General features: G+C 38.8%; 1 protein-coding gene across 6 annotated transcripts in view; it reads right to left on the reverse strand.

Moving 5' to 3' along the window:
* Positions 1-24,622, reverse strand: part of Nrxn1 (neurexin 1) — a 1,089,464-nt gene that overhangs the window by 533,697 nt on the left and 531,145 nt on the right. For all 6 annotated transcript variants that reach the window (XM_071601560.1, XM_071601558.1, XM_071601559.1 and 3 more), the window contains 3 exons: positions 17,821-17,943; positions 10,192-10,573; positions 9,068-9,258 (listed from right to left, as the gene is read on the reverse strand). In XM_071601560.1, coding sequence (XP_071457661.1) covers positions 9,068-9,258; positions 10,192-10,573; positions 17,821-17,943 — 696 coding nt within the window. The remainder of the gene's footprint in view (positions 1-9,067; positions 9,259-10,191; positions 10,574-17,820; positions 17,944-24,622) is intronic.

Genomic DNA, 24,622 nt, shown 5'->3' on the forward strand with positions numbered 1-24,622 from the left:
TTTAAAGTCTTTTTGCAGTTCCAGAATGCCAAGGGAGATATGAGGAGTGTGTGTTGGAGAAAGTAGGGTAGATCATTGGGACTAAGGGTGGGAGAGGGAGGAGGGGACCTCCTACAGATGGGCTATGAATACTAATGACTGACATCATACTCAGCAAACTCCTAGAGACCTGTGAATGCCAGACTCTCCTGTGACAGAGTAGTTATGGGAAGTTGGCCTACATATTACCAACACCTGTCATATCCAGGTGAGCTGACAAGGTCCCCCAACCTTGTTATAAACCTTTGAGCATCAATTAATACAATAATAGCTAACATTGTGGTTTGGAAGACATTTAAATGAGATTTCACAAGTAAATAATTTTAATAGTGCATGGGATGTGATAAGCCTTAAGAAGTATTAAAATAATTACTATTTAGTATTACTATGGTTATTATTCTAGAATTAGTTTCATCACTCAATTGTATCAGGAAGTTGCTAAATACAGCATCCTCACCAGTTTGTCACGAAAATAGAGAGAAAATCGTTGTCAATCCCTTACCTAAGGCTTTGTAAAGGGTAAACGATAATGAAGAACATAGTGATGTGCTTTGACCAAGGACATACTCAAACAGTAGAGATGCTATTTCTCCCATCTATCTGACCCCAAAGTCTGTGTCCTTAATGACAACGCTATATTCCTTCTTGCATTTTCTTTAATAAAAAGCCACAGCAATTAATTGCAAAGGCCAAGAAAGGGCTCTTTTTAAAAACAGACACAGGAAAAAAAAGACTACATTAATGTGGTGTTAATGGGAAAGCCTGATTGACCTAGTGTGGTTAAATAGCATTGGAAGCAACATCCAGTGTATGAAAGAAAATTAGAAAATCACGGGCCAACAGCTGCACCATGCCATAAAAACTGTTCTTTCCTACATGAGTAAAGATGGGAGAACTGGCTTCAGGGTATCTCTGCAGTGGTAGAGGTGACTTTGTACTAAACCCATTCAACTTTCTAGTCTACTGAAATTTTGACCAATGATTCAAGAGGAATTTATCAGGGCTGTGGAGGTAGACACTAGAATTCTTGGATCATCCTGAAAGAAAGCTAGAATCTCATTATTACTGAACCCCAACTGAAGGAGACAACTGCTGGAAAACAATAGTGACATAACCTTTTGGGATCTAGAGTGAACAATTGTAACATTACCCAGATGTCAGCTGGGGCCTCTCTGACCATTAAAAACCTACAGGAGCCTGCTGTGAATCCCTGTAATTCCACTAGGGAGAAAAAAAAATCTGGTATCCCCCTCCTCCTGTGTTTTCTGTGAGTTCACTGCTTTTTCTGGTTTCTTGTATCTCCATTTGATCTCAGGTCAATAGAGTCTCTGTCGTTTACAACAACAACAAAAAGTTCCGCTCACTCAATCATTTATGAGTTCTTTCATTCATTCAAATATCTTGGTGCCAGAGTGTTCAGTTTTTCACAATCTTAATGACTAGACCTATTCTCAGGCCCTGCTCCAAAGGTGTGCCAACCCTACCATAATTCCTTCATAGAAAGTTAAAAGATCACCGTTTGGGAGCCCTTTATGATCCTTCTTAAACCCTGACTACCCTACCAAAATATTTCTTCAAACAAAATCAGAGAATTCAAAACTGTACAATGTTGATCTTGTATCTGGTCCCCTCATCCCTGCCACAGAACAACATTGGTCCCAGTCAAATTTACAACTGGGGTCCTAAACTCAAATGAATCACTCCTGGGTATTTGCATTGGTCAGGGGTGGACAGCCAGATCTGGGGAGGCCACGTTGACTAAAGTTTTGAAACCACATGGAGAAAAGAGTGAGGGAATGCTCATTGGGAAGCCAAAGGAAGGCAGCTTGGAGCCCAATAGGAATCAAGAGAGGCAGCAGTGCTGGTAGGTTGCTGAAAGTCCTCTTGAACTTGGATCCCTTGAACACTATCACCTGCCACTTCCTCCTCTTTTTATATCAAGCTAGTCTGAGTAGGTTTATGTTTTTTGCATTCCAAAGACATTTGTCTGATTTCCCCTTCAGCCAAAAAAAAAAGTAATGTCTGAGAACCAGAGACTGTAAAGGTGTAACTCCTTCTTGAGTGAGAGGCATGGTGCCCAGCTTGCTTTCCCAGATGGCAAAGGAGCTCTTGACCACAAAGCCCAAGCAAGCTCTGTGAAGATAACTCAACTTCACTCCTGACATTCCCTGTAAGGTGACCAGCACCAAAGATCCATTTCTGGATGTGGCTGAGGACTTGTGCTTTGTACCCCGGCCCTCCAGAACTCAACTTCAAGCACCTACAGATACTTGCTTCTCCACTGCATGGATGCCATTGCTCCTAGGAGTTCAAGTCATCCAGTCACCACCCCATGGGTATATGGTAAACCGGCACTTTGTCCTGAAAGGCATTTGAACACTGGATTCAGCTTTCAGGGAGACACTTTGCTGCAGGAGGACTAAGGAAAGCTATTTCTCCCTGGGTATCATCTCTTTGCAGCTGTTCCAGGCTGACAGCCAGTGGCTGTCAGAGCTCAGCAAGCATGCTAGGTGAGCAGAAACCAGCACCAGGGCATGTGCAAAATGGGAAGGATGCAGGCTTTAATGCTGCACTGGAAGCAAAGAGCCCACAGGTGGCCACAGGTCAGCATTCTCTATCTTGTGCTGAGACTAATCACACCAGTCTCCAGGGAGTCCGCATAAAGTGTCAGGTGTCTTTCCAATTTCTTGTCTCAGACTGTCACTAGCAACCTGGTTTTCCCTGGTCTGTTGCAAAACTTTTGAACTGGGAATTAGAAGGCTGGATCTGAACACTAATAGATGCATAGTGATGCAGGTCAATTCCTCCTCAGTACATTTCTCTCACCAGAGAAAGGAACTGGTCAGACCAGAATTTCTCCAAGATCCTTTCTTTCTTTTTTTTTTTGGTGCTGGGGATTGAACCCATGGCCTTGTACATGCAAGGCAAGCACTCCACCAACTAGCTATATCCCCAGCCCCAAGATCCTTTCTTGCTCTAAGTTCCCATGATCCCAATGGTGGTGAGAGAAATCTCCAATAGAGTTGAAAAGAAAACAAACAAACAAACAAAAAAAGTAAACATAGAAAAACTGTGGCCAGTGTAAGAAAGCTTTCAAAATGAGTAAAATAGGTAAGGGATTTTAAAAAAGAAAAAAAAAAAAAAAAAAAGACTTGTTGTCTAGGGAAAAAAAAACAAACAAAAATGCTTAAACCATGTGCTATGTTATGAGCTGGTCACAAGGAAGCAGAGGAAAGAACATTCAAACCAAATGTTAAACAGCAGGTCCCAGATAACTGCCTATGTGACAGAAATGGAGTTTCACTGGGGTGGGGGAGGTAAGAGTGGGATCACAGCAAACTGACAAAGGCTTTATAGTAAAGAGAATAGATTGAGACTGATTTCTGCAAAGCCAGGAAAGTCAATGGAGATGTCAGAAAAGAAACAATGGTTTCATGTCTCTAATTGTCTTCCAAGTAACTGCTCTGTAATTCTTGTGTGGGAAAAGGAGAAACAAACAAACAAAAAAAACCTCAAGTCTTACTTTGAAACTCAGCCTTATTATCTTTGTTCTGCATTATGGTGATTGCCACCACAAGGATCCCTTTCCCGGAAGCCACAGTCTGTCCTCTGCTTGGAAGTCAAAGGATGATTCCAAAGTGTGCTGTCCCACTTAAAATCCCGTCTTCCCCCTTCCCCACCTTCTGAAAGGACATTCAGGGCTCTTCTGAATGAGCAAATTTCCCTGCTCCCTTCTGAGAAGCTGTGGAGAGCTTTTCTACCCACAGCCTTCTCCTTCTTGGGAGGTTTTCATCTTTCTCCATGAAGAGTGACTTAGGCTTACAGCTAACTGGAGTACGGCAGTGAGTCTGGCCAGAAAGCAGGGCAAAAGCCCATGAAGAAATGTTCTAGAGCAGATGTTGACAGGACCACCATTCTAATCCTGTCTTTTGAGGAATTTGAAAGTGAGATAAAGGGGAGTGTAGACAGAAGGAGAAACACACAGGGACAAAGCAATGCCTAGAAGCTGCAAGGTAGAGGAAGCCAAGAGCAGGGAATCCAGGGGCCATAGACAAGTGCTCTCCCACTAGTGCCAGTGGACAAACACAGAGAGGTCTCCAAGCTGCGATAATGGTGGGGCAATGGATTGGGAAACAGAGCGTTTGCAGATGCAAGGGAACACCCTAAGAGGGTTGCTTATGAGGTTCCAGTATGAAGGTTAGAACGAAGCTGTCATCCTCTGAGTGGCCTCATTGTTCAGCATCTGAAAGTTCCCTATCTTCCTAATTTCCTAGTGGATACTTAAAATAATCTCCCACAATCCGAAGTAATGTTAGTAACTCTCTTTCTGTTACAAAAAAAAAAAAAAAGAACTCTAATAAAGACAGCCAACCTACAGGACCATAGGACCCTCCTTCCATTTTCAATGTCATATCCTGCTGAAAGGCTAAGCTAAATGTCCAACTCTTCTCTGAACATTTTCTATTTAAGCCAATTATCTAGGCAAGGCAGGTGGGCAATCAGATTTCCTGTGGGCTGAATACACAAAGCTTGGGCATGCCTAAACAGGATAGGACTTCTGCATACAATCTGGTTCACTGGGCTGCCTCATGGACATTTTCCAGATAGCAATATGAAAGGCTGGAAAATGGGAAGATGTGACTTCTATTCAGGACTGGAGAAGGTGGGCATTGGGGTAACAGACTGGCCTGAGATCAAGAAGAAAAGACTACTATCTCTCTTCAAGTTTTCTTAGAGATGGGATATGTTTAAATGGACAACACTTGTTAGTTGTTTCTGATTGGGAGACTCTACAGACTCAGCAGAAAGATACAGATAGCTTCAGGGTGAGATTAAAGAAGGATGTGAGGAAGTTTAAGGAGGAGACAGAGGGTAAAAGGGAAAGCAACAAGATCATTAGATAGCACAAGGGCTCAAGGGCCTTTGAGACAAATTTTTTAAAAGGGGAGCTAGTTAGAGAGAGAATAAAGGAAGAAGAAAGGACCAAGTTCTGCTTGGGTTGACCTAGAAGTGGCCCAGAAATAAATGCTCATTTCATGTTGTTTCACTAAGTGGCCACCTGAGGGCTCTCTGTCTTATGCACCCAGGAATCTTTATTCTTCTCCCCATTAAAAAGAACGATTTATCCTCAATTTGCTGAATGATAAATTTAGGTTAATATTCTAAAGAAGGGTACCTATGGAAAATGGCAACCCCAAATGATTCTTCCTTTCTATTTTTGTTCTTGAACTAGATTAACAAATAAGCAAGACTGACCTCAATACAAATCCCTGGGTAATCAGAAGGATTGCATACAATAACCTCATTTAAATGTACTTGGTATTTAGTAAGGACTGGATAAATATTAGCTCCTTCCCATATATAAACACACACAAACATACAACTTTGCCAAATATAGGAACAAAAGAAGAAACATAAGGAGGAATTAAAGCAACCCTTTATCCCACTAAAGGGGGCAGGACACAAAAGTCCCCAAATGAAATCAGTGCTGTGTTAGGAAGTGACTCTAGAGAGCAAATTTATGTTGCTCCTTTCATTGTATGTTGCAGCTTGTACATAATAGCCAGGGGAAATATAACACAAACAGCTGGGAAATAAAGATGAAAGCAAAACTGTATCAGCAGGGAGAGACACACAACCCCCTGAGAATCTGGCAGTGTCACGAAAGATAATTTGAACAAGGTCACCTGCATGGGATTCCTCTTCTCAGAGAAAGATCATTAGATTCCTGCCCATTTATGACCATCTCCATGGGAATCAAGGTAGGGAACAGAATACATGGCCCCTAGCTTTCAAATTTCTACACTAAAGTTCTATCTATAAAATAAAACAGAGCCACAGACAAAAGCTAGAATTACTGTGAAGGCTAAATGTGGAATTTTAGATGTCTGAAAACAAAGAAATTTTCCTTCCCAGCACCAAAGGAGGTCCCTTACCACCACCAGAAAGCGTGGTTTGTGGCCTTATGCTGCCCTCTAGTGTTCTTTTAAGGTATAGTAATGTGAGGAAAAAAAATTGAAAAATTCTAAAATCCACCAATAAACCTGACTTCAGTGGTTGACAGGAAAAGCAAAAGTGGAATTCTAACATAAAAGAAAAATAAATTTGGTTGAGGGTGTAACTCAGTGGTAGAGTGTTTGCCTAGCATGCATGAGATCAGTAAAAAAATAGAGTGTAAAAAGCAAAGCCAGTATTTATATGAAAAAGTAAAAGTGAATTAAATGTGCCCCACATCGTACAACCATGGCATCTAGATCAGGGAGACCTCCCTGAAACTGCAGACAATCATTATTCCTCGAACATCCTCCCTGAATGATAACTACCTCAGTTGGCCTGCAGTGGGATCTAGACATCTGTACTTTGCTAATACCACCACATGATTCTGAAAGTAGTTAAGGACTGGCCTCCCTTTGAGAAGAACCTAAGATGATAACAATGACTTTGACCTAGGTACAGAATAAATCTGATAATTTTAATTCTTTAACAGTAAGTATATTTCGTAGGGAAAACACATATAAAATAAAACAATTGACCCAAATAAGAAAAATTCCATTTTTTTCCCTGCATTTAGAGTGCCTCAATCCTACATGACTAGCACGAGGAAAATAATGCAGCTGGATTCAGGGTAAAGGGTTCATGTAGAAGTTTCTTTGTCCACATAAGCCCCTCCCACACTCCTATGAATAGGCAGGTGGGAAGAAGAAAGGATTCCTAGTTGGTTTTACTCATACTTTAGATGTCTCTTGGGCATTGCTTCTTCAAGAAGTCTTCCTGGTGCTCCCAGATGAATTACAATGCCCTGATATAGTTTCACAATGTCTAGCCCTTCTCAGTCCTATTTGATCCCTCAACATCAATCTGCTCTGGGACACAGGAGCTCTTCATTACAGGAGCCTGTCATTTTCTTCCCAACTCTGCTCTTCACTATTAGCACAGGGTCAGAGCTCAGTAAGAACTCACCTGTGGCTAGTGCCTATAGCCATACATACCAAAAGGTGCTTATGGTGGAGATGGATGTCATACCCCAGACCACATTCTTTCCCCACCTGACGTGGGTTCATGACACACACAGCAAGAGGGCTTTTTGGGGTCATTGCTGCCAATGGATCATGCACACTTACTTTATAAGCCCAAACCTCAGCCTGATTTTAGGGACTTGCTGTCATTTTTTGGTTTGGTCTGATAAGTCTGTAAACACTTAGGAATTTCATAAAGTTTAAGGGGATAATTGTTGGTAAAGAATCTAAATTGTTCATTTGGGAAATTCAACTCTAATTTAAATGTTACTTTAAAAAAAGCCAAGGATTACTAAGCATTCAATATTTGATATCTTAATATTGTATAATATGTTGCTATATACTTCATAGTTTTATCATGGGAAAATCCTTTCTTAAATTCAGAATTAAGAAACATTTCATGTTTTAAGAAAAATCATCTGTGTAGGTTTCTAAGATTTATAATGGTAGCCTACACCTACCCATACCAGAAAGAATCCTATCACAGTCTCCTGTTATGCTCACTTTTGAAAATCACCACCGAGTCCTCTGTGCCAAACAGGGTTACCCTCCAAAAAGGACAAAACCCACTCTGTTCCCCCCAGTCAGAGAGAAGAAAGAGAATGAGGTCTGGCTGTTACACAGCATTTTCTTTGAATTTCATGTAATTTTTTGAGCTAAGCTATTAGATTTGTGGGCACCAACAGGATCTCTTTGAAGCTAACAAGAGGCCACTGTGGAAAAAGGGAGATGGCCATTACTACACATTTTAGGTGCTGGGCAAATAAAAAGTAAATGTATTCTGCAATTACAGAAAGTGGAACACTTTTCTTTCATCTTTCCCCTTATTTAGAAAAAGTATTTTTCTCTAGAAAGAGTTCTGTTGGGTTTTCTCATTCTAGCTGCCTGACTCCATGGTTTGTTTACCCTTTAAATCAAAGGGGAAAATCCCATCAATATAAATGAGCAGCTCCTTTTGAGTAAACTATGCCTGCAATGTTATCTCCAGGGCTCTGAAATGTATCAGGATGGAACAGAAGGCAAGAGAGAGAGAGAGAGAGAGAGAGAGAGAGAGAGAGAGAGGGGGGGGGGGAGGGCAGAACAAGGTTTGCTGCTTTCTGCCTAGTAGTTTTTTTTTTTTCCTTGTGGGCAAGTCATTCAAACACATTTCCCATATTCAGAATAACCTGCCAATGATACTTCCCCAATGCTTGTGATTGTGTTAAATCAGATGGGATGTTTGGATACTGTTCTTAGTCAATCACAAAGTTTCATTCAAATAGAAACTTTGTTATTTCCTATTATCGACATACCTTCTAAGTATTCTTCCTTGCTCACTCAAGAAATCAAATATTAATAAGAAAGGAAGAGGTCTGTTTGACTTTCTTAACAGCTGGTGAAAGAAGTATTCCTGCACATATGTGTCAGTGTGTGTGTGTGTGTGTGTGTGTGTTAAGGAGTTGGGGGAGGAAATAGAATTCCCTGCTGGAGACCTGGGATAATCCAAGCTCAGACTCTTGTTGGTCAGAGGGTCTAAAAGCATCTCCGAAATCTCACCAAGGAAAGAAAAGTAATAAACGCTGGCAGAAACTCTTCATATGTCTGGTTACCTTGACTCTGAATCAACTGAAAACTGCGGGGACTAAGGAAACTTTGCATACGCAATTTCTCCTTATGATATCAAGATGATGAGTACATTTTTCTCACTCTTTAAATTTTAAACATGCATGCATTCTTAGGTGTTGCATTTTTTTTGAGCTGGTATTAAAAATACATATGTTCTTTCACATTAAAGTGAGAACAGAGCCTTGTGTGTTGTATTATTAATTATGTTCTGGAAATGAAATTCTGGTCAGCCTCTGCAGAAGAAGTATGCACGTGCATGTGTGCGCATGCGCGCACACACACACATACACACACACACACATACACACAAACACAGAGGCGTGTACACATCTATAAGCAAGGGATTTTCCACTTGTGTGCTGGCCATGTGGTGTGATGCTGGTGCCTCTGACTCAGCGGGTACTTACTCTTGAGGTCTAAATTCCTGGCTCCTGCGGTGATCTGTGTTGTGATTTTTGTGTCAATCTTTACAGTGTGGAGATTGCTGGTGTCCCTTGATATCATCACGTTGTGCCACTGATTGTCATTGAGTGGTTTATTAGAACTCCCTTTGATGAGGTTAGCACCATTTCCCAAATCAAACACATAATGTAAGTACCTGAGGAGAAAATGAAAGAGAGGAAAGTGTCATAATGTTTTGATGGAGTCAAGCCACATGTTTGGTGGGGCGGGGGGATTCTTGGGATCAAACTCACAGCCTCTTACCTGTCAGGCAAGCACTCTACCTCTAAGCCACATCCCCAGCCCCAAGTCAGGTATTACAAATGGTGATTTGAGTCTTTTACAGGTGGCTCCACCCTTGCTAGAAGTCCTGAGCATGAGTTCTGTGAGGCTAATCAGAGGGGAAGAAACTACTCCATTTCAGCAGAAGGGAGGATCATTCAATATGCTTTCCACATTCCCAACTCTCTCTCCATTATCTGCTCACCACACTGCATGGTGGTTCTCAGTTTCTTACACCCCCTTTCTAGAATCCCTGTTTTTATATTGGAAATGAAATGTTCTGGAACTTTATGTATTTGGCCTATTGTAAATATGCAATAACAGCCACTAAATGGGTGATTGATAAATGTCCAAATAAATAAAGTCATCAGTTTTTCATCCTACTTCCAAAGAAATTTTATTAAAAAAAATCCTTTCTAAATTATTCAACTCTGTCATAAAATTAAATTAAGTGAGATTTAGTAAAATTCAAGTAATCTGAATACTTGAATTAGCAGAGATTGTCCTATAGTCTTGTATAAATTCTTTTGCAGAATATATTTTGCATAATGAGGAAATACACAGTGAAAGTGTGATTTTTATAGAAGGCCTAATAAATTAGAACTTGATGTTATCTGGACTTCATCTGTGGAGATGTCTATATAAAGGACTGTACTGAATCCATTTTTATTTAATTCCTCATTTATGAGGTCCCTGTTCCTGTTTACCACCTTATATGCCAGCACATTGTTTCACATGTATTTTTTTGAACTAGAGGTCCGCTTGTCTGAAGTTTTATTTATTTGTCATTGAGCCAACATACACTTACCCTTTAACTAATTCAACTACGATAAAGTCATTTCCATCCCCACTGTTATATAGAATTAGCCCATCAAGGGATGTAGTCTTGAACTGGAAGAAAAGATGCATAGAAGTGTAGGCCTGCAGGGTAGCTAAGGCAACGTAGCTCGATTTGGTCTTGAATGTGACAGGGTCTGCTATGATGTTCCTGAAGCCAAATCTGGCATTGAGCTCACAATAATCGATGTCACCATTTTTACATAAGTCAATGTATGCCATTCCATTAAAGGTCAGGCTCTGCAGGTGTCCAATGAAGTTGGAGGGGACAGAAGAAAGATACCGACGTTCTGTGATGATGCCAGTCTCTATGTTATGGAACTCCAGCCTTGTATGGTCACCTGCCATTTGACCTAAAGTAAAAGATAACAAATTATTATCATTTTCTGAATCTGAAAGTTACTTTCAAATGCAGACTTCCATAGCAATATCACATTTTAAAATATAAGAATCCCACATCATCCTTGATAGTTACATATAGTAAGTACACATAGTTGATGTGTACACAGGTTACGGGCTAAGGCTGGCTTTTGTAACAAAATGTTCTTGGGTCAGGTTTGAATTCCTGTTCAAATTTTAGTCTTATTAAAAATCATCCTCAATAAAAATGTTTCAGAATTTCTGGAAAATGAGAGAAAGAAAAAGAGAAAGAGATAGATAGCTAGATAGATAAGATAGATGATAGATAGATAGATAGATAGATAGATAGATAGATAGATAAGATAGATAGATAGATAGATAGATAGATAGATAGATAGATAGATAGATAGATAGATAGATAGATGAAGGATGGAAGGAAGGAAGGAAGGAAACAATAGAGGAGAAGACATGAATAAGAGGAGAGGAAAGAGAAAGAAAAGGTGAAAGGCAAGCAGGGAGAAAGGAATCAAGGATGATGACTGTCCTAAATCATCCCAGTAGAAATTGCTACATCACAGCTTTAAGTGATATTTTTCTTTATATTTTTCCCAGAAAAACATATAATTCTATTTGTTCCTATACTAATAGAAAGAGTGAAGAGTTACTGACTCTTTTTCCAATAGTGGACCATAAAAATAGGTTAAAGTTAAATATATTATTTTCACTCTTCCTTTCCTGTGACAAGTATGCTAGCAGTCTTTCTTTGAGGAAATGTTCTCTCACATACTTCAGAAATCTTTGACTCTCTGGAACAATGCCATTTTCCTGGCATCATTTTGTTTTGGATAACCACACTGAGCACAATGTACTCATTTAAAGCATAAGCAAATTGAGAATACCATCACATTTTGCTACATTACTACAAGGTACAATCTTGAAACATCCTCGCAGGAAGCTGGGGATTGACTTAGTGATTCACTAGTCAGTGCTGCTGATTTCCCAATCTTCATTCCCCCAGATTTCCCAAATTCATCAAAGCCAACTTAGTTCTGGGTACTCTTTACTAGTAGTTCCTTCCTAGCATCCTGTTCTTTTTTTACTTTTATTTTATTTTTATTTTTTTGAGTTATAGTTGGGCACAATACCTTTATTTATTTATTTTTTTTACTTTTTATGTGGTGCTGAGGATCGATCCCAGCACCTACGGGGTGCTAGGTGAGCACTCTACCACCTAGCCAAAACCCCAGACCCTAGCATCATGTTCTTGTCTAATTACACTCTCTGCTGCAAGTCAAAAAGGTCATTTAAATTACAATCAAGTTCTTCCAGCCAGATTCCTGACTAGCTTCCCTGCCCAATTTTTGCATAATTGGAAAATTTACTAAGCTTACCCTAGCCTATCATCCAGGATATTATGAACATAATTAATAGAGCCAGTTGCAGAATCATCCCTTGATAAAATGGGCTGAACCCCTGGGCTTCTTCCCAGGTGTTATGAAGACTGAACAGCCCACCTACATGGGTTCTGAAACCAGTGTGACAGCCCTCCATGTCTTTAAGCAAAACAGTAAAATATTAGGTGGTATCTTAAGGAATTGTCTATATGTGGAATATAAAAGATGTGCCCTTTGATGTGTAAGAAAAACTGTTTACATATTTAATTGACTTTGTTGATCATAAGCTCATTGCTGTAAAAAAAAAAAAATTCCCTGAATTGTACTTTACCTAACTTTCAAACACTCTTTAGTCATCCTTAATCCTTTCTGATATCACTCCAGGCATCCTCCCCATGTTCTCTCTTTGGCTATTGGTTTATTCTGATTACCACTCTACACACTTCTTTGTAAAACAAAGGTGTCACTGTAAGTAATCAGGTCTTCTCTGCATGCCATGTCTTCTGAGAGTCTATCTGATGCAAAATACTGTTACAATCCTTGCAATTCTTGCTCTCCTATGACATCGCCTCATCTCCTATAGTTCTTCTTATTCAATGACCTTGAAACTGCTCTGCAGGGTTCTCCCCTCCTTGGTAGCAAATAAAATCAAACTTTAATAATTTCCAAATATAAAGCTCCAGGGACACCAGAGGCATTGAATTAATAAGCAATGTAGAATGAATATGAAGAGAATATGAAAAATCACCTGGGTTTGGGTATCCCTGGTGTTGATTTTTATCTTTTTTGCTGCTTTAAAATCTTGAGTGTTAACTCAGTGGACCCCAGCCCAATCCTGATACTGCCATGCTCCTTCTTAAAGCCTCTATTAGTCAACAGCCAACAATAAGAAAATATCCAGAAAAAAAAATTCTAATACTTGAAACTAAATACCACTCTAAATTGTCAACTTCTTGGCAACTCTAAAATAGACAAGAACATTTTGTTTAGTAGGACTGAGAAGTTCAGTGACAAAAATAACACTTAATATCTGCTTTCCTTCCTCAAAGGAATAGAATATTTATGCAGAGCATAAATAATAAAAAGGTAGTAAAATAGTGTTGAGGCAACAATGGCCCAGTCACAAGACAAAAACAGCATGGTCTATGCTCAAAAGCCCACTTTCACTATATTAAGCATATATAACCACACAGACATTGATGGCAGAAAAGCCTTATTCATGGGCGGGGCTGGGGGGGGAATTAACACCTAGAAAACATTGACCATTGCCTTTCTTTCTTTTGTTTTTCCAACTGGGAATTGAACCCAGAGGTGCTTAACCACTGAGCCATATTTCTAGCCTTTTCTATTTTTATTTTGAGAAAGGGTCTTACTAAGTTGCTTAGGACCTTTCTAAATTTGCTGAGGCTGACTTTGAACTTGTAATCCTCCTGACTCAGCTTCCCGAGTTGCTGGGATTACAGGCATGTGCCTCCATGCCCGGCTTAAACATTGCCTTTTAAAAAGTTATTTTCTGGGCTGGAAATATAGCTCAATTGTAATGTGCTTCCCTAGTATGTGTGAGGCCTGAGGTCCCATCCTATCAACAACAACAACAACAAAAGAGTGAATTTATAATTTACTCCTGAGTTTAATCTTCATCAGTAACGCTATTACCTCTACTGTTGTATATGTAATGTACGTCATGTAAATAAGAAAAAGTAAAAAGCTTTAAAGGAGGAAAATTTTATGAAGAAAGATTTTTATGGTTCTAACCATTTAAAAATGCACTGTCATTTCTAGACATTGAGTGGGCAAGAGAATTTAGAAATCTTAATATTCCTCCAATCATGGTGTCTAGGACATACCAGATTCACAGTAACCTCCAATGAGAAAAAACTATAAGCTGGGTATGGTGGGGCACACCTGTCATGCCAGATACCTGGGAGGTTGAGTCAGGAAAATAGAAAGCTGAAGGACAGTCTCAGTAACTTAGTGAGAGACCCTGCCTCAAAATTAAAAAGAAAAATACATAAAAATAAAAGGTTAGGGATGTAGCTCAGTGGCAGAGCACCCCTGTGTTCAATCCCCAGTATCGCAAAGGAAAATAAAAAAAACAATGATTATGTTTTCTGAATGGTGTGTTTGCGTAGAAAGGACAATATCCAAGTCAAAACAGATGACAAGATAAATTATTTCAGGCTCAGCCTTGCTCTGAATTAGATTAAATTTCTGATATGGAACAAAATAGCTCCTAAGCCTTAAATCTATTGGTTAATTCATTTAAAGTCATTGCAGGTGCAGTATATATGCCAGGTGCTGTGCTAGGCAATGAGGAAACAGGAGGGCAGCAGATAGGGCCCTGTGTTCACACAACTCACAGTCCACTGGGGAAAGGCAGACAAAAAGAGGGGAGCATATAACTAAATAAATACTGACACTCAGAAAATGCTATGAATCTGATGATCCAGGTGGGTCAGCGTCAGAGGAATTGGAGCAGGTGCCTGAGATCATATTTAAATAAGATCTGAAGAATTAAGAAGAAGCCAGGCTAAAAACTGGGGAAGGGACAGGAAGAAGTGGATTCTAGGAAGAGGAGACAGCTGAACAAAGCCTTTGGGAGGAGCCAGAGTGAGAGTCCTGAGCCCCAGAGGTTAGTGGCTCACATGAGATGGAAAGGAGGCCCAGGGCAGATCTCTCACCTCATTTTGTGTGTGTGTGTGTGTGTGTGTGTATGCCCTTTTGTTGGTACAATAGGTTAGAATGACGTAATTGTAACAGGAATTGGACAAAATAAGATAATTTTGCCGACATAAGCTGCAGGATTTACTAATAATGTGCAGGATGATGGGGAGGCAGGAAGCCTTGGTTCCTGGCTCTCAGGCTTGAGTAACTGGATGTATGGTTCACTCTACTCAGTGAGGACACATACAAGCCCAGACACACACGATTCCAGAACTTTTGAACAAAGCAATGAGTTGAAAACCAAGTCCTCTCCATGTAGGGATCCAATGTATTTTGTACAGTCCTTTCCCATGTGAGACCTTCCTTGGGTTTCTCTGCTAGTTACTCCTGACCTTGCCACCCTGGGTGAGGGACAGACTGAGTATGTACTGCCCTGTTGAAGATGTGGGGAAATGCATGACCTCATGTGAAAGGTTGCTAGTGCCTTCCTGTTTAAGATCTTTTTTTAAAAATTCAGATTGCATTATTTAATAAGCAAAAGCCCATTTGCTTTGACAATTCAGGGCAGCTTTGAATGGTCGCTATGGTGTTAGAAAAATGTCCCATTCTAAATGTAAGCCCAATGGCAAGTTCCCCTTGCTATTTTTGGAAACCATTTTTATTGTACATAAATCTAGGTGAGCTTTTATTATCAAGAATTGTATCCTTCATGAGATCTTTAACAAAAAAGAAGGTATGAAGGATGGAATGGAAGGAGGAAATGAATTAAATGACTAACCCACATTATTGATAAACTCAGCATGTGAATATATATGTTGAGTTGTAGGCAGGGAGGAATGGGAAGAAGAATCATGAATGAACATTGAATTACTTTTAGTTCATTTATTGGATTATATTGGTATGGGCAAAGCAATTCTGAAATGATTTCAGATGCATTATAAGAATGAGCAAATAAATAAATGAGATCTCTAGGAGTCAAGATTCTTAACTTGGCCTAAAAGGTGGAAATACAGAATGTGGAAAATGAACAAAAAATGCTTCAGGTATGAAGGTACCAGTGTGAATTCATGTTGTCAAAATATGTGTATGTGCACATTTAAGCACACATGTAATTTAGATGCACGTGTGTGTATTTATATGAATGTGCAGGTGAATGTATATCCCTATCTGTGCTGATGAAATGGTCAGGAAGCGGACCCCAGCAGTGTGGGGTACACCTTTCTGCCCAGACCTTTTCCTCTCTAGGAAACTAAATGGCTAATTCCAAGAGGGGAGTATGATAAATAAAAGTCGTACCCAAAACTTCATGCCATGCCAGAAAGTAAGAAAGAACTAAAACAAATAAAATTGAAGTTGGGGCATATCAAAGGATGGTAGCTATCAGCTTGCCAGGACTCACACTAGCTAAAACAGGGAAAATTTGAGCACCCAAATAATTAAGAGTAATTATAAATTGTTGGAAAAATGTAGAATCTGGTTGTTCCACACCAATAAAGAAGGGAGGAAAGAGGGAGGGAAGGAGGGGCAAGGAAAAATCAAAGAGACAAAGAAAGAAGGGAGAGGTATGGGAGGGTTGTGGATTGCCAGAGAAAATAAGTGTTGGCTGTAAATGTGGAAGGGGTGCTGGAGTTTGAAAAAAATCATTTTGTAACTACTGTGGTGAAGACTGAATTAGGAAAAGATCTTTGATAAATGTAAAACCCTGGGAAAATTTTTGATAAAGTATAAGGCTGTGGGTTTGGTCTTATTGTCTCTCCACAGTTTATCATTGCCAGGGAGAAAACATAATAATTATACAGTGAAAACTGAATGACACATAGACCTACTAATCAGATTTAACCACCAACAGGGACATGGATGGCATGTGCCTCCCTGCATGCACTCCAGATAGGATCCTGTAAGGTCACAACACTGACAATGTGGTATTTCATTGAGAAATGTTAAACCTGAATTTAATCATGAAGAAACATCAGATAAGCACAAACTGAGTGACTTTACATTCGTACAAGGTAGGAGAGGAATCACATACTTTAAAAATATCAATGTCATAAAAGACAAAGAGTGTTTATGGAAATGTAGATTAAAGAAGACTAAGGAGACAGGACAACAAAGTGATCTGACTCTTCGGGGCTTATTGTGCTAGAGGGAAAAATATTTATATAAACCACATTGAGTGAACTAAGAAAACTGCAGTATGGAGGACAGAAGAGATAAAACACGTTGCATCAACCCAAAATTTACTGAGGTTGGTAACTTTTACTTTGTTAGGTAAAGGGAGTTCAGATCTTTAGAAAATGCATGCTGAAGTATTTTGGGATGAGGTGTAATTTGATCATTGTTTATAACAAAGGGGTCATAAACAATGACCCCTTTCCCTCAAGAGGTCAAGCTCCACATTGAGGGTGGGCTGTCTGGAGCATGGGAACCCTCTGGGGTTTAATCTAGCAAAGACCTGTCCCTTCTGCCCAAGAACCTTCTTGTGCCTAAACTCAAGTAATTAACGTGGAGATGTGATCTACAGAAGGGGCTAATATCCCTGTGGGTCACATGCTTGGATTGACTTTCAGAGAAAATGAAAGTATGTTGATTCCTCTATCACTTGGCTTCTTGAGGTCTCCAGGGTGGACTGCTCCCCTCAGTCAAGATTCTACAACTTGGGGATAGAACTTGACATCCTTGATATTAGAGTTTAATCTCCTTAGCTAAATAACCCCAAATGATTTATTATAGCCTAAAGTGAAAAGGCAAGTTCACCTGTCAGAAGGCTTGTCCATCCATCTATTTACTTAGAAGCTAAAAAAAATGCAGAACTTGCTTCTGTACATCCCACAAATATACAAGAAACAAAGAAACTGAACAGAAATCAGCATCCAAGCGGTGACTTCAATGTTTTATGAGGCACTAAGATATTTATCAGGCCACGAGATTAAAATGTGCCATAATTTCTTCTTGAATTATTAAAGGACAAAGAAGATGACATCAAAAGTGCTGTTCACTTGGGAGCAAATACCTAAAAGGCTGCTTATTGAAACAAATCGCTGCTAGAAAATCCAGAGTTAATAAAGGTCTGGATGCCTAAGCTGCACGTTGTGCTGGAGGCTTGGTTTGAAAACACACAGCCAGGAAATGAGAAAGTCTGAAGCTTTATTAGAAGAAAAGGCAATGGAGTCAAGGGCATTTACCTGTCATGGCCTGTTGATCATCCACCGTTAACTTCAAACTTTTTCCTCGGCGAACCACACGCACAGTGTGCCACTCATTATCATTGAGGTTATAGCCAGCAAAAAGGGTCTCGGGACCTTTGCCTGTAGAATATGCCAAACAGTCATTATGGACACTCAGATTTAGTCAAGCCAATGAACCTCACAGAGAGTGAGAGAAAGAGACAAAGAAAAGGGGGGAGTCAGGGAGAGAGAGGAGAGAGAGAAAGAGAGAAAGAAATGAGAAAGCGGAGGAAGACAAAGGAGAGAGAGAAGAGAAACTGGTGGACCAATTTTTCAAGCCCATTAGAGTCATAGCAAGCAAGGAAAATGACAAGTTAACAAACATTCAAATGTGACGATTAGAATCTTTAACCTTATGCATTGATCTAAGGCAAGTGAATTAACCTGTTGTCATAAATAGGCACAGTCAATATAGCATTGGGAAGCCTCCCAATTCATACACATACATTTTAAAGGATTTTGCAGTTATCACTTAATTTCTAATGGAGCAGTGATAATCATGCAAAGTGTGAGACACCTGACCACAGGCCATTAGTTTCCAGCTGAATGGATAACTGGCTGATTAGACTATGGCATGAGGGCTCCAGGGATTGTGCTTGTGTGATGGCTGATCTTGGGCTCTTACGTCATATGCCTACAATAATCACCAAGTTCCTAAATTCATCAGCCTCCTAATTTATGGACTCTTCTGTTGAAAAACTAAGTCTAAAAAACTCCTTACTACCAAGTGATCCATGCATTGCAAATCTGTACGGTGGAGGCCCTTCTGTACATCTAGGGAAACATACTGATATACCAGAGGTGGACAAAACTAATAAATGAGATATAGCCATAAAAGGTAAGGGTTGAGTTGGAAGGAGAGAAAGTGGTGTTAGCCAACAGTGGAGGAAAGGGATTTCCAGCTAACGCCCAAAAGAAAGAGGGCAAGCAGTGCAGCCAACTAAGAAAGAAACTTCCAGCAAATGTACAAAACCCTATGCAAATAGAATTTAGATAGACCCAGGACAGACATCACTTTAGAAAGGTATTTAGTGCAAATTACTGAGATGACCGAGTTAGACTCTCTCTTCAATGTAAAAACAAAGAAAACGTTTTTTAATATAAATGGACATTATGTTAGAAATAAGTATTTCTAGTAATCCAACATTATGATTCATTTAGAAAAATATAAAGTTAAATATACATAATTTCCTGATGGATTACTCTCCCCCCCTTTTTTAAAAATACTAAATCTCATGGGCACAATAAATTAAGGAAGGACATAATATTGTTGAATTTCATGACTTCCCTGACTGAGGATCAGAATTAGAGATACGATAAATTTTTGTATAATGGTGTTTTAAGACTTGTAATGCAAAATAAATTAAAAAAATAAAAATTAAAAAATTAAAAAAAAAGAATTAGGGTTCACAATTTTTTTAACCGAATTCATCCAACAAAACCAATTGATGTCTAAAGATGCTTGAAGGACATATGTAAAGATATGTAAAGATACAGACTAGGGAGGAGAAAGAAAAAAAAGAAGAAAAAAAAGGGGGGAAACAAGAGAAACCTTAGGGGCCCATTCACATGAGATCAATGTTTGCTTTTAGAACTGTGAGATATCCTCCCCACCCTTGATTTCTCTCTTATGGTGTACTAATGACATATTTAAATTTTTTATTTCTTGGTAGGTATGTTTCTGGGGCTTAAAATGAGCCAGGGATATTAACTATATTGCAAAGTGAATTGCCTCAACTCTTTAAAGAGTATCAACCATCATTAAAATTAGAAATGGTCTCTTGTGTTTCTTTAGAGAAGTTAAATTATACATCCAGATATGACATGAATAAAAACTCTTCTGGATAGAGCAGTTTTGAGAGATTAATCATTGGATAACGAGAGGAAACCTATTGGCTCAGCAACGGCAAAAATACTGTGAGACCAAATGTTGAAAGCAAGTTCCAGGATCAGAGGAACTCTTTCTAGTTTCAATAGAAAAGAAAGAAATGTTAAATAACTCTGCAACAGCTTAGCATCCTCTGGGCACTAAGGGTCATCCTTAGTTTTGATCTTTGAAAAGAGATTACATCATTTTAAAGCTATTTTTATAGGGGAGATTTTTTTTTCCTTAGAAATATGTACTTTTAAAGCAGCTTCACTCCTGTTCTTTTAATTTGAGATATGGTGTCAAGAAAAAGACGAATAAGGGTGATATCATCGTTATACCCCATTCTGGGCTTGATCTTGCAGTGAAATCGTAATGCTTTATCTATGAAACAACTATTTCCATAACAACAGGCACAAAATCCAATTAAAAATAACCCTTTGGTTCATAAAAATCTCTGTGGGCCAACTTCAAGCTTTTTTTCTTGCATTATTAAAAATGTGAACAGATTGATTTTGGAAGACAAGGTTTTTAAAAATGTACTTATTAGTCTCAGTTCAAAATAGTGTTACTCATGTAACATAAAGTGCATTGGAAAGCCCACTGTGCTGGGAGGTAAGAATTGCGGTTGTTAGTTCTTGAGCTCCTACTAACAAAAAATTGGGGGGCTGGTGAGTGTTTATTATATACCAGGCACTTTATCTGTTACCTTATTTCATCTTTACATTATCATTAATTTGCAGATGTGGAATTGAAGGCTTAGAAAACTAAAATAACTTGTCTCAAGGTCACACAGCTGAAAAAAAGGCTGAGTGTCCTTTCAAGTCTGACCTCCTCAAAGTCTGCATCATTCTCCTGCATTGTTCTTCTGCCAGCTATGAGACCCCTTGCTTAGCCACTGGACTTCTCAGCCGCCCCATATCAAACTGAAGGAGGTGGGAAAAATGTTCTTTGGGATTCCTTCCAGCTGGCTCTACAGAATGATCACACTGTTAGGAAACCGTACATACACTCTACATAAGGCATGACAGAAGAAAATCTTTAAGTAATACAGTGCTCTGCCTAGGGATGCTGAAATGGCTGTTACTGGGGATGAGTAGAGAAAAAGAGGCCATCTATTTAGGACCAGTTTGTACTCATAATCACTAATTTTATGAAAACACTCAGCTTCTAGTCATCTCAATATTCATTAAGAGACAAGATAATCTATCTGATCTCTACAGTTCCTTTAGAATATCTAATTTTCACAGATTTGTACAATATATGGAATTGTTAAGATGGCATAATTTCTGATTTTTTAAAAAATATCTATTTTTCAATTGTAGTTGGACACAATACCTTTATTTTATTTATTTATTTTTGTATGGTGCTGAGGATTGAACTCAGGGCCTTGCAAGTGCTAAGTTAGCGTTCTACTGCAGAGTCACAACCCCAGCCCTAATTTCTGACATTTTGAGTTGCCAAAATTTTAATGGCAAAGTTATAGTCATTTAAGCTGTTAATGGTCTGAATTCCTTTGGGAATTTCCTTTTCCTTTGGGGTTATCAAAATATCATCTCAATTATGCTAACTTCTTCCAGAAATAACATGTGTTATGGGCTAAATGTTTGTGCCCCACACTCCAATATTCATATGTTGAATCTCTAACTCTGGAGGTGGTGATGCTAGGAGGAGGGGCCTCTTGGAGGTAATTGGGTTTAGATGAGGTCATAATAGCAGATCCCCATGATGGGATGTGTGTCCCTCGGAAAACAGGAAGCAAAGATAAGGGAGAAGGCAACCCTCAGGGGCCAGGGAGGAAGCCCTCACCAAGAACTGCATCTGCCAACCTCTGATCTTGGACGTAACACCTTTCAAAATTATGGAAAAAAAAAAAAAAACAATGTCTGGTCTTTAAGCCCCCCAGTTCGTGGTATTTTACTAAAACAGCCTGAATAAACTAAGACACTGAGCAACATTTTAAAGGCTTTTAAAGAAGTTCAAAGCACAATTCCTTAAAGACATCATTCCTTTTGTTTAATAAAAAATTACAACTTATATGCAATTTTATACTTGATCCTTACTGTAACCTACTACTTAAGCCATATATATATATATATATTTTTTTTTTTTTCACTTAAGGTAGCAGATTTAGAGAGGTTAAGTGAATTATTATAAGCCTCAGAGGCCATAAGGAGTGGAGTTAAGCCTGAGATTTTGAGATCATTCAACCCCATTAAAATATCCTTCTCATAGAAAATGATCCCATAGGTAGGAGAAGAGAGGAGCACTGAGGGCCAAGTACCCACAGCTAGTCATCACCAGACTGGGCAGCACAAAGCTTACAGGCTAATGCTATTTTAAAGAATTCCAGTACTTCAAGAGGCAGGAGAGACAAAGAAGTTCACTGAGCCATCTATGACAAGAGATCGTGACCCAAAGAGATTTGATGACATCTCCAGGGTCACAACTATATAATTGAAGAGTTCATGTCTCTGGATTCCCAGTTTAGTTAACTTAAAAAATATCTGGTGAGATGCTAAGCAAGTCAGCAGTGAGACCCTGTTTCTAAATAAAATACAAACAACAACAACAAAAATAGGGCTGGGGGTGTGGCTCAGTAGTCCAGTGTCCCTGAGTTCAATCCCTGGTGCAAAAAGGAAAAAAAGAAAAAAATCTACCTGTTATATTATGCTTATCTAGAGTGAATGTCCCAAAATCTCTGTCAATGATTTGGTCATTAACTGTTATTTGTTTTGCACCAAAAGTGAAAACTCAACAAAAAATTAATACAGCTTAGTAAGAATGTCCATTCTTTTCAACAGAGGTTAGTCTAAAACTACAAAATAACTATTTCCTGGTCAGGGATATTCATTGGGTTTACTCATAATTCTGTAGCTAATAACCTATTAATAACATATGGAAGTAGTATTTCAGTTGTTTCCTTTTCAGTTCAAGTTGACTGTCCTTACACAATCTACCAATCCATGAATTCCAGGTGTCTCTAAGATTTATCCCTAAGAAGCATTGGAATTAACTCCAATTGAGATATAGGACAAATGGAGGAAGAGAGGAAGTATATGTGTGTGGGGGGGAGGGATTACTTTTCATCTTTATTTGCATATTAGTGCAAATATTAGGTATTTTTAAAGCATAATCTCAGAAGAAAGAAAATGGTATGGTATAGTTTATAGTTTTTCACTATGGCAGGGGATGACAGAGAAAACTAGATTTTGTCCCTATTTGGCTCCCAACTAATTCTGTCACCTAAAACAAATCATTTTTCTTCCCTATTCCTACTGTTATACAGAATGATGGATAAGAGCTTATAAAAATATTTTTCAATGGCCAACTTTAATATTCTGTCATTACTAGAAGGATTGGACAGCCTTGAACTATTTCCCCATATTGAGGATACACGAAAAAGGGAAATTTTATAAGGAAGTTCTCCAAGTGTATCCTAGTTTTATTATCCTCCTCATCATCATGATTAGTAATTTCACCATTTTTGTTTTTGCTTGGGTGGGCCAGTCAGAACCCAATTTTTTTCCTACCCTAGAATTACTCTACTCAAATAAAATCACAAGGAAAATATTGTCATGTGTTAACAATGTGTTCCTTATTTTATATAGTCAAATGTTCACTGGGAACTATGCCTTTATCATCCTGCCTCCCTCCCAAAATAGAGCACACACACAAAAAAATCAATAAATGATAGGTCAGAGGCAAGAACCACTCTGTTCTGTGTACTGGAGTACCCTCCTTCTATATGGACAAATTTTCTAGGACACTAAATCACAGATCAAATGCTTATGTGGTGCAATAATTAAGTGATACTTAAGGACTATTTTAGTTTAGTATGGTAAATTATTGTCTCCATATTCAAAGAATCAGGTCAAGGAAGGGCAGTGTGGAAACTCTTAGTCAGCATTTCCTCTGAAAGCTTGCCTTCCTCAGGACCAGAATTGTTATGCTCTGTGAAAATCCAGGAGCTGAATGCGGGCAGTGGTTTTAGCATTACTTTTAAATCCAAGGAATTACTGGTCATAAAAACCACACAAAGCGGGAGTTGCTCTGCTGTTAAAGAAATGGGCCAACTTGCCCCCTGAGACACCACCTGGAACCCCTGGACTCTCTACATAACCCTGTTGTAAATCACAGAACTCATTTCTCCCCTCGGAAAAAGGGATCTTGATGAGAAAACTCCAGCAAAGGTTTTTAAAAAGTCATTTGCAAATAACCTTTTTCTTTACAAACTGTATTTATTGTACAAAAAATGATTTTGTAGTTGATAAGCTAAAAACTATTTTTCAAGAACTTCATTTTTTATGTATATCAAGGTGCTCAGGTATTCAAAGCCACCACTCTTTCTATTATCATCCCTCTAGCATCACTGCCTGCACTCCCTTGAGGACAATATCCAAATCTATAGACCCTCTGCTGAAGATGGTAGGCTTTTTCTTTGAACGCCATAGGAATTGTGCAATGCATTGATTTCCCTTATTTTCTATCCATTAGGGAACCAAGATTTAGGATTTGTATTAAATCTTTCTACAATTTGATACTTTCTTTTTTTTTTCCTGTAAAATTTGTACATTGGCCTTCCTTCCCAATTAATTATTTGTACTCTTTTGGGGAATCACTCTAAATTCAATTTGAAAGTTTTGGGAACAAAAATCAATACACGAAATTACTTAAGGAAGAAAAGACTAACTTTCAAGAGATGTATGGTAACTAATTAGCCTCTCCCATACTTCAGATAGCTCTATATGAGGCGAGTTGATGTGGCTCAGTCCTCCTGTTTACTGGCAGAGCTAAAGGAACACCTGAACCCTAATTTATTTGGGACCTGAATAACATTCATCACATAATTTTCTTGCTAAAATAAGAGAACATTCTTTGATCTCTACACCT

This window comes from Marmota flaviventris, chromosome 14 (genome assembly GCF_047511675.1).
Source record: "Marmota flaviventris isolate mMarFla1 chromosome 14, mMarFla1.hap1, whole genome shotgun sequence".
Taxonomy (NCBI): domain Eukaryota; kingdom Metazoa; phylum Chordata; class Mammalia; order Rodentia; family Sciuridae; genus Marmota; species Marmota flaviventris.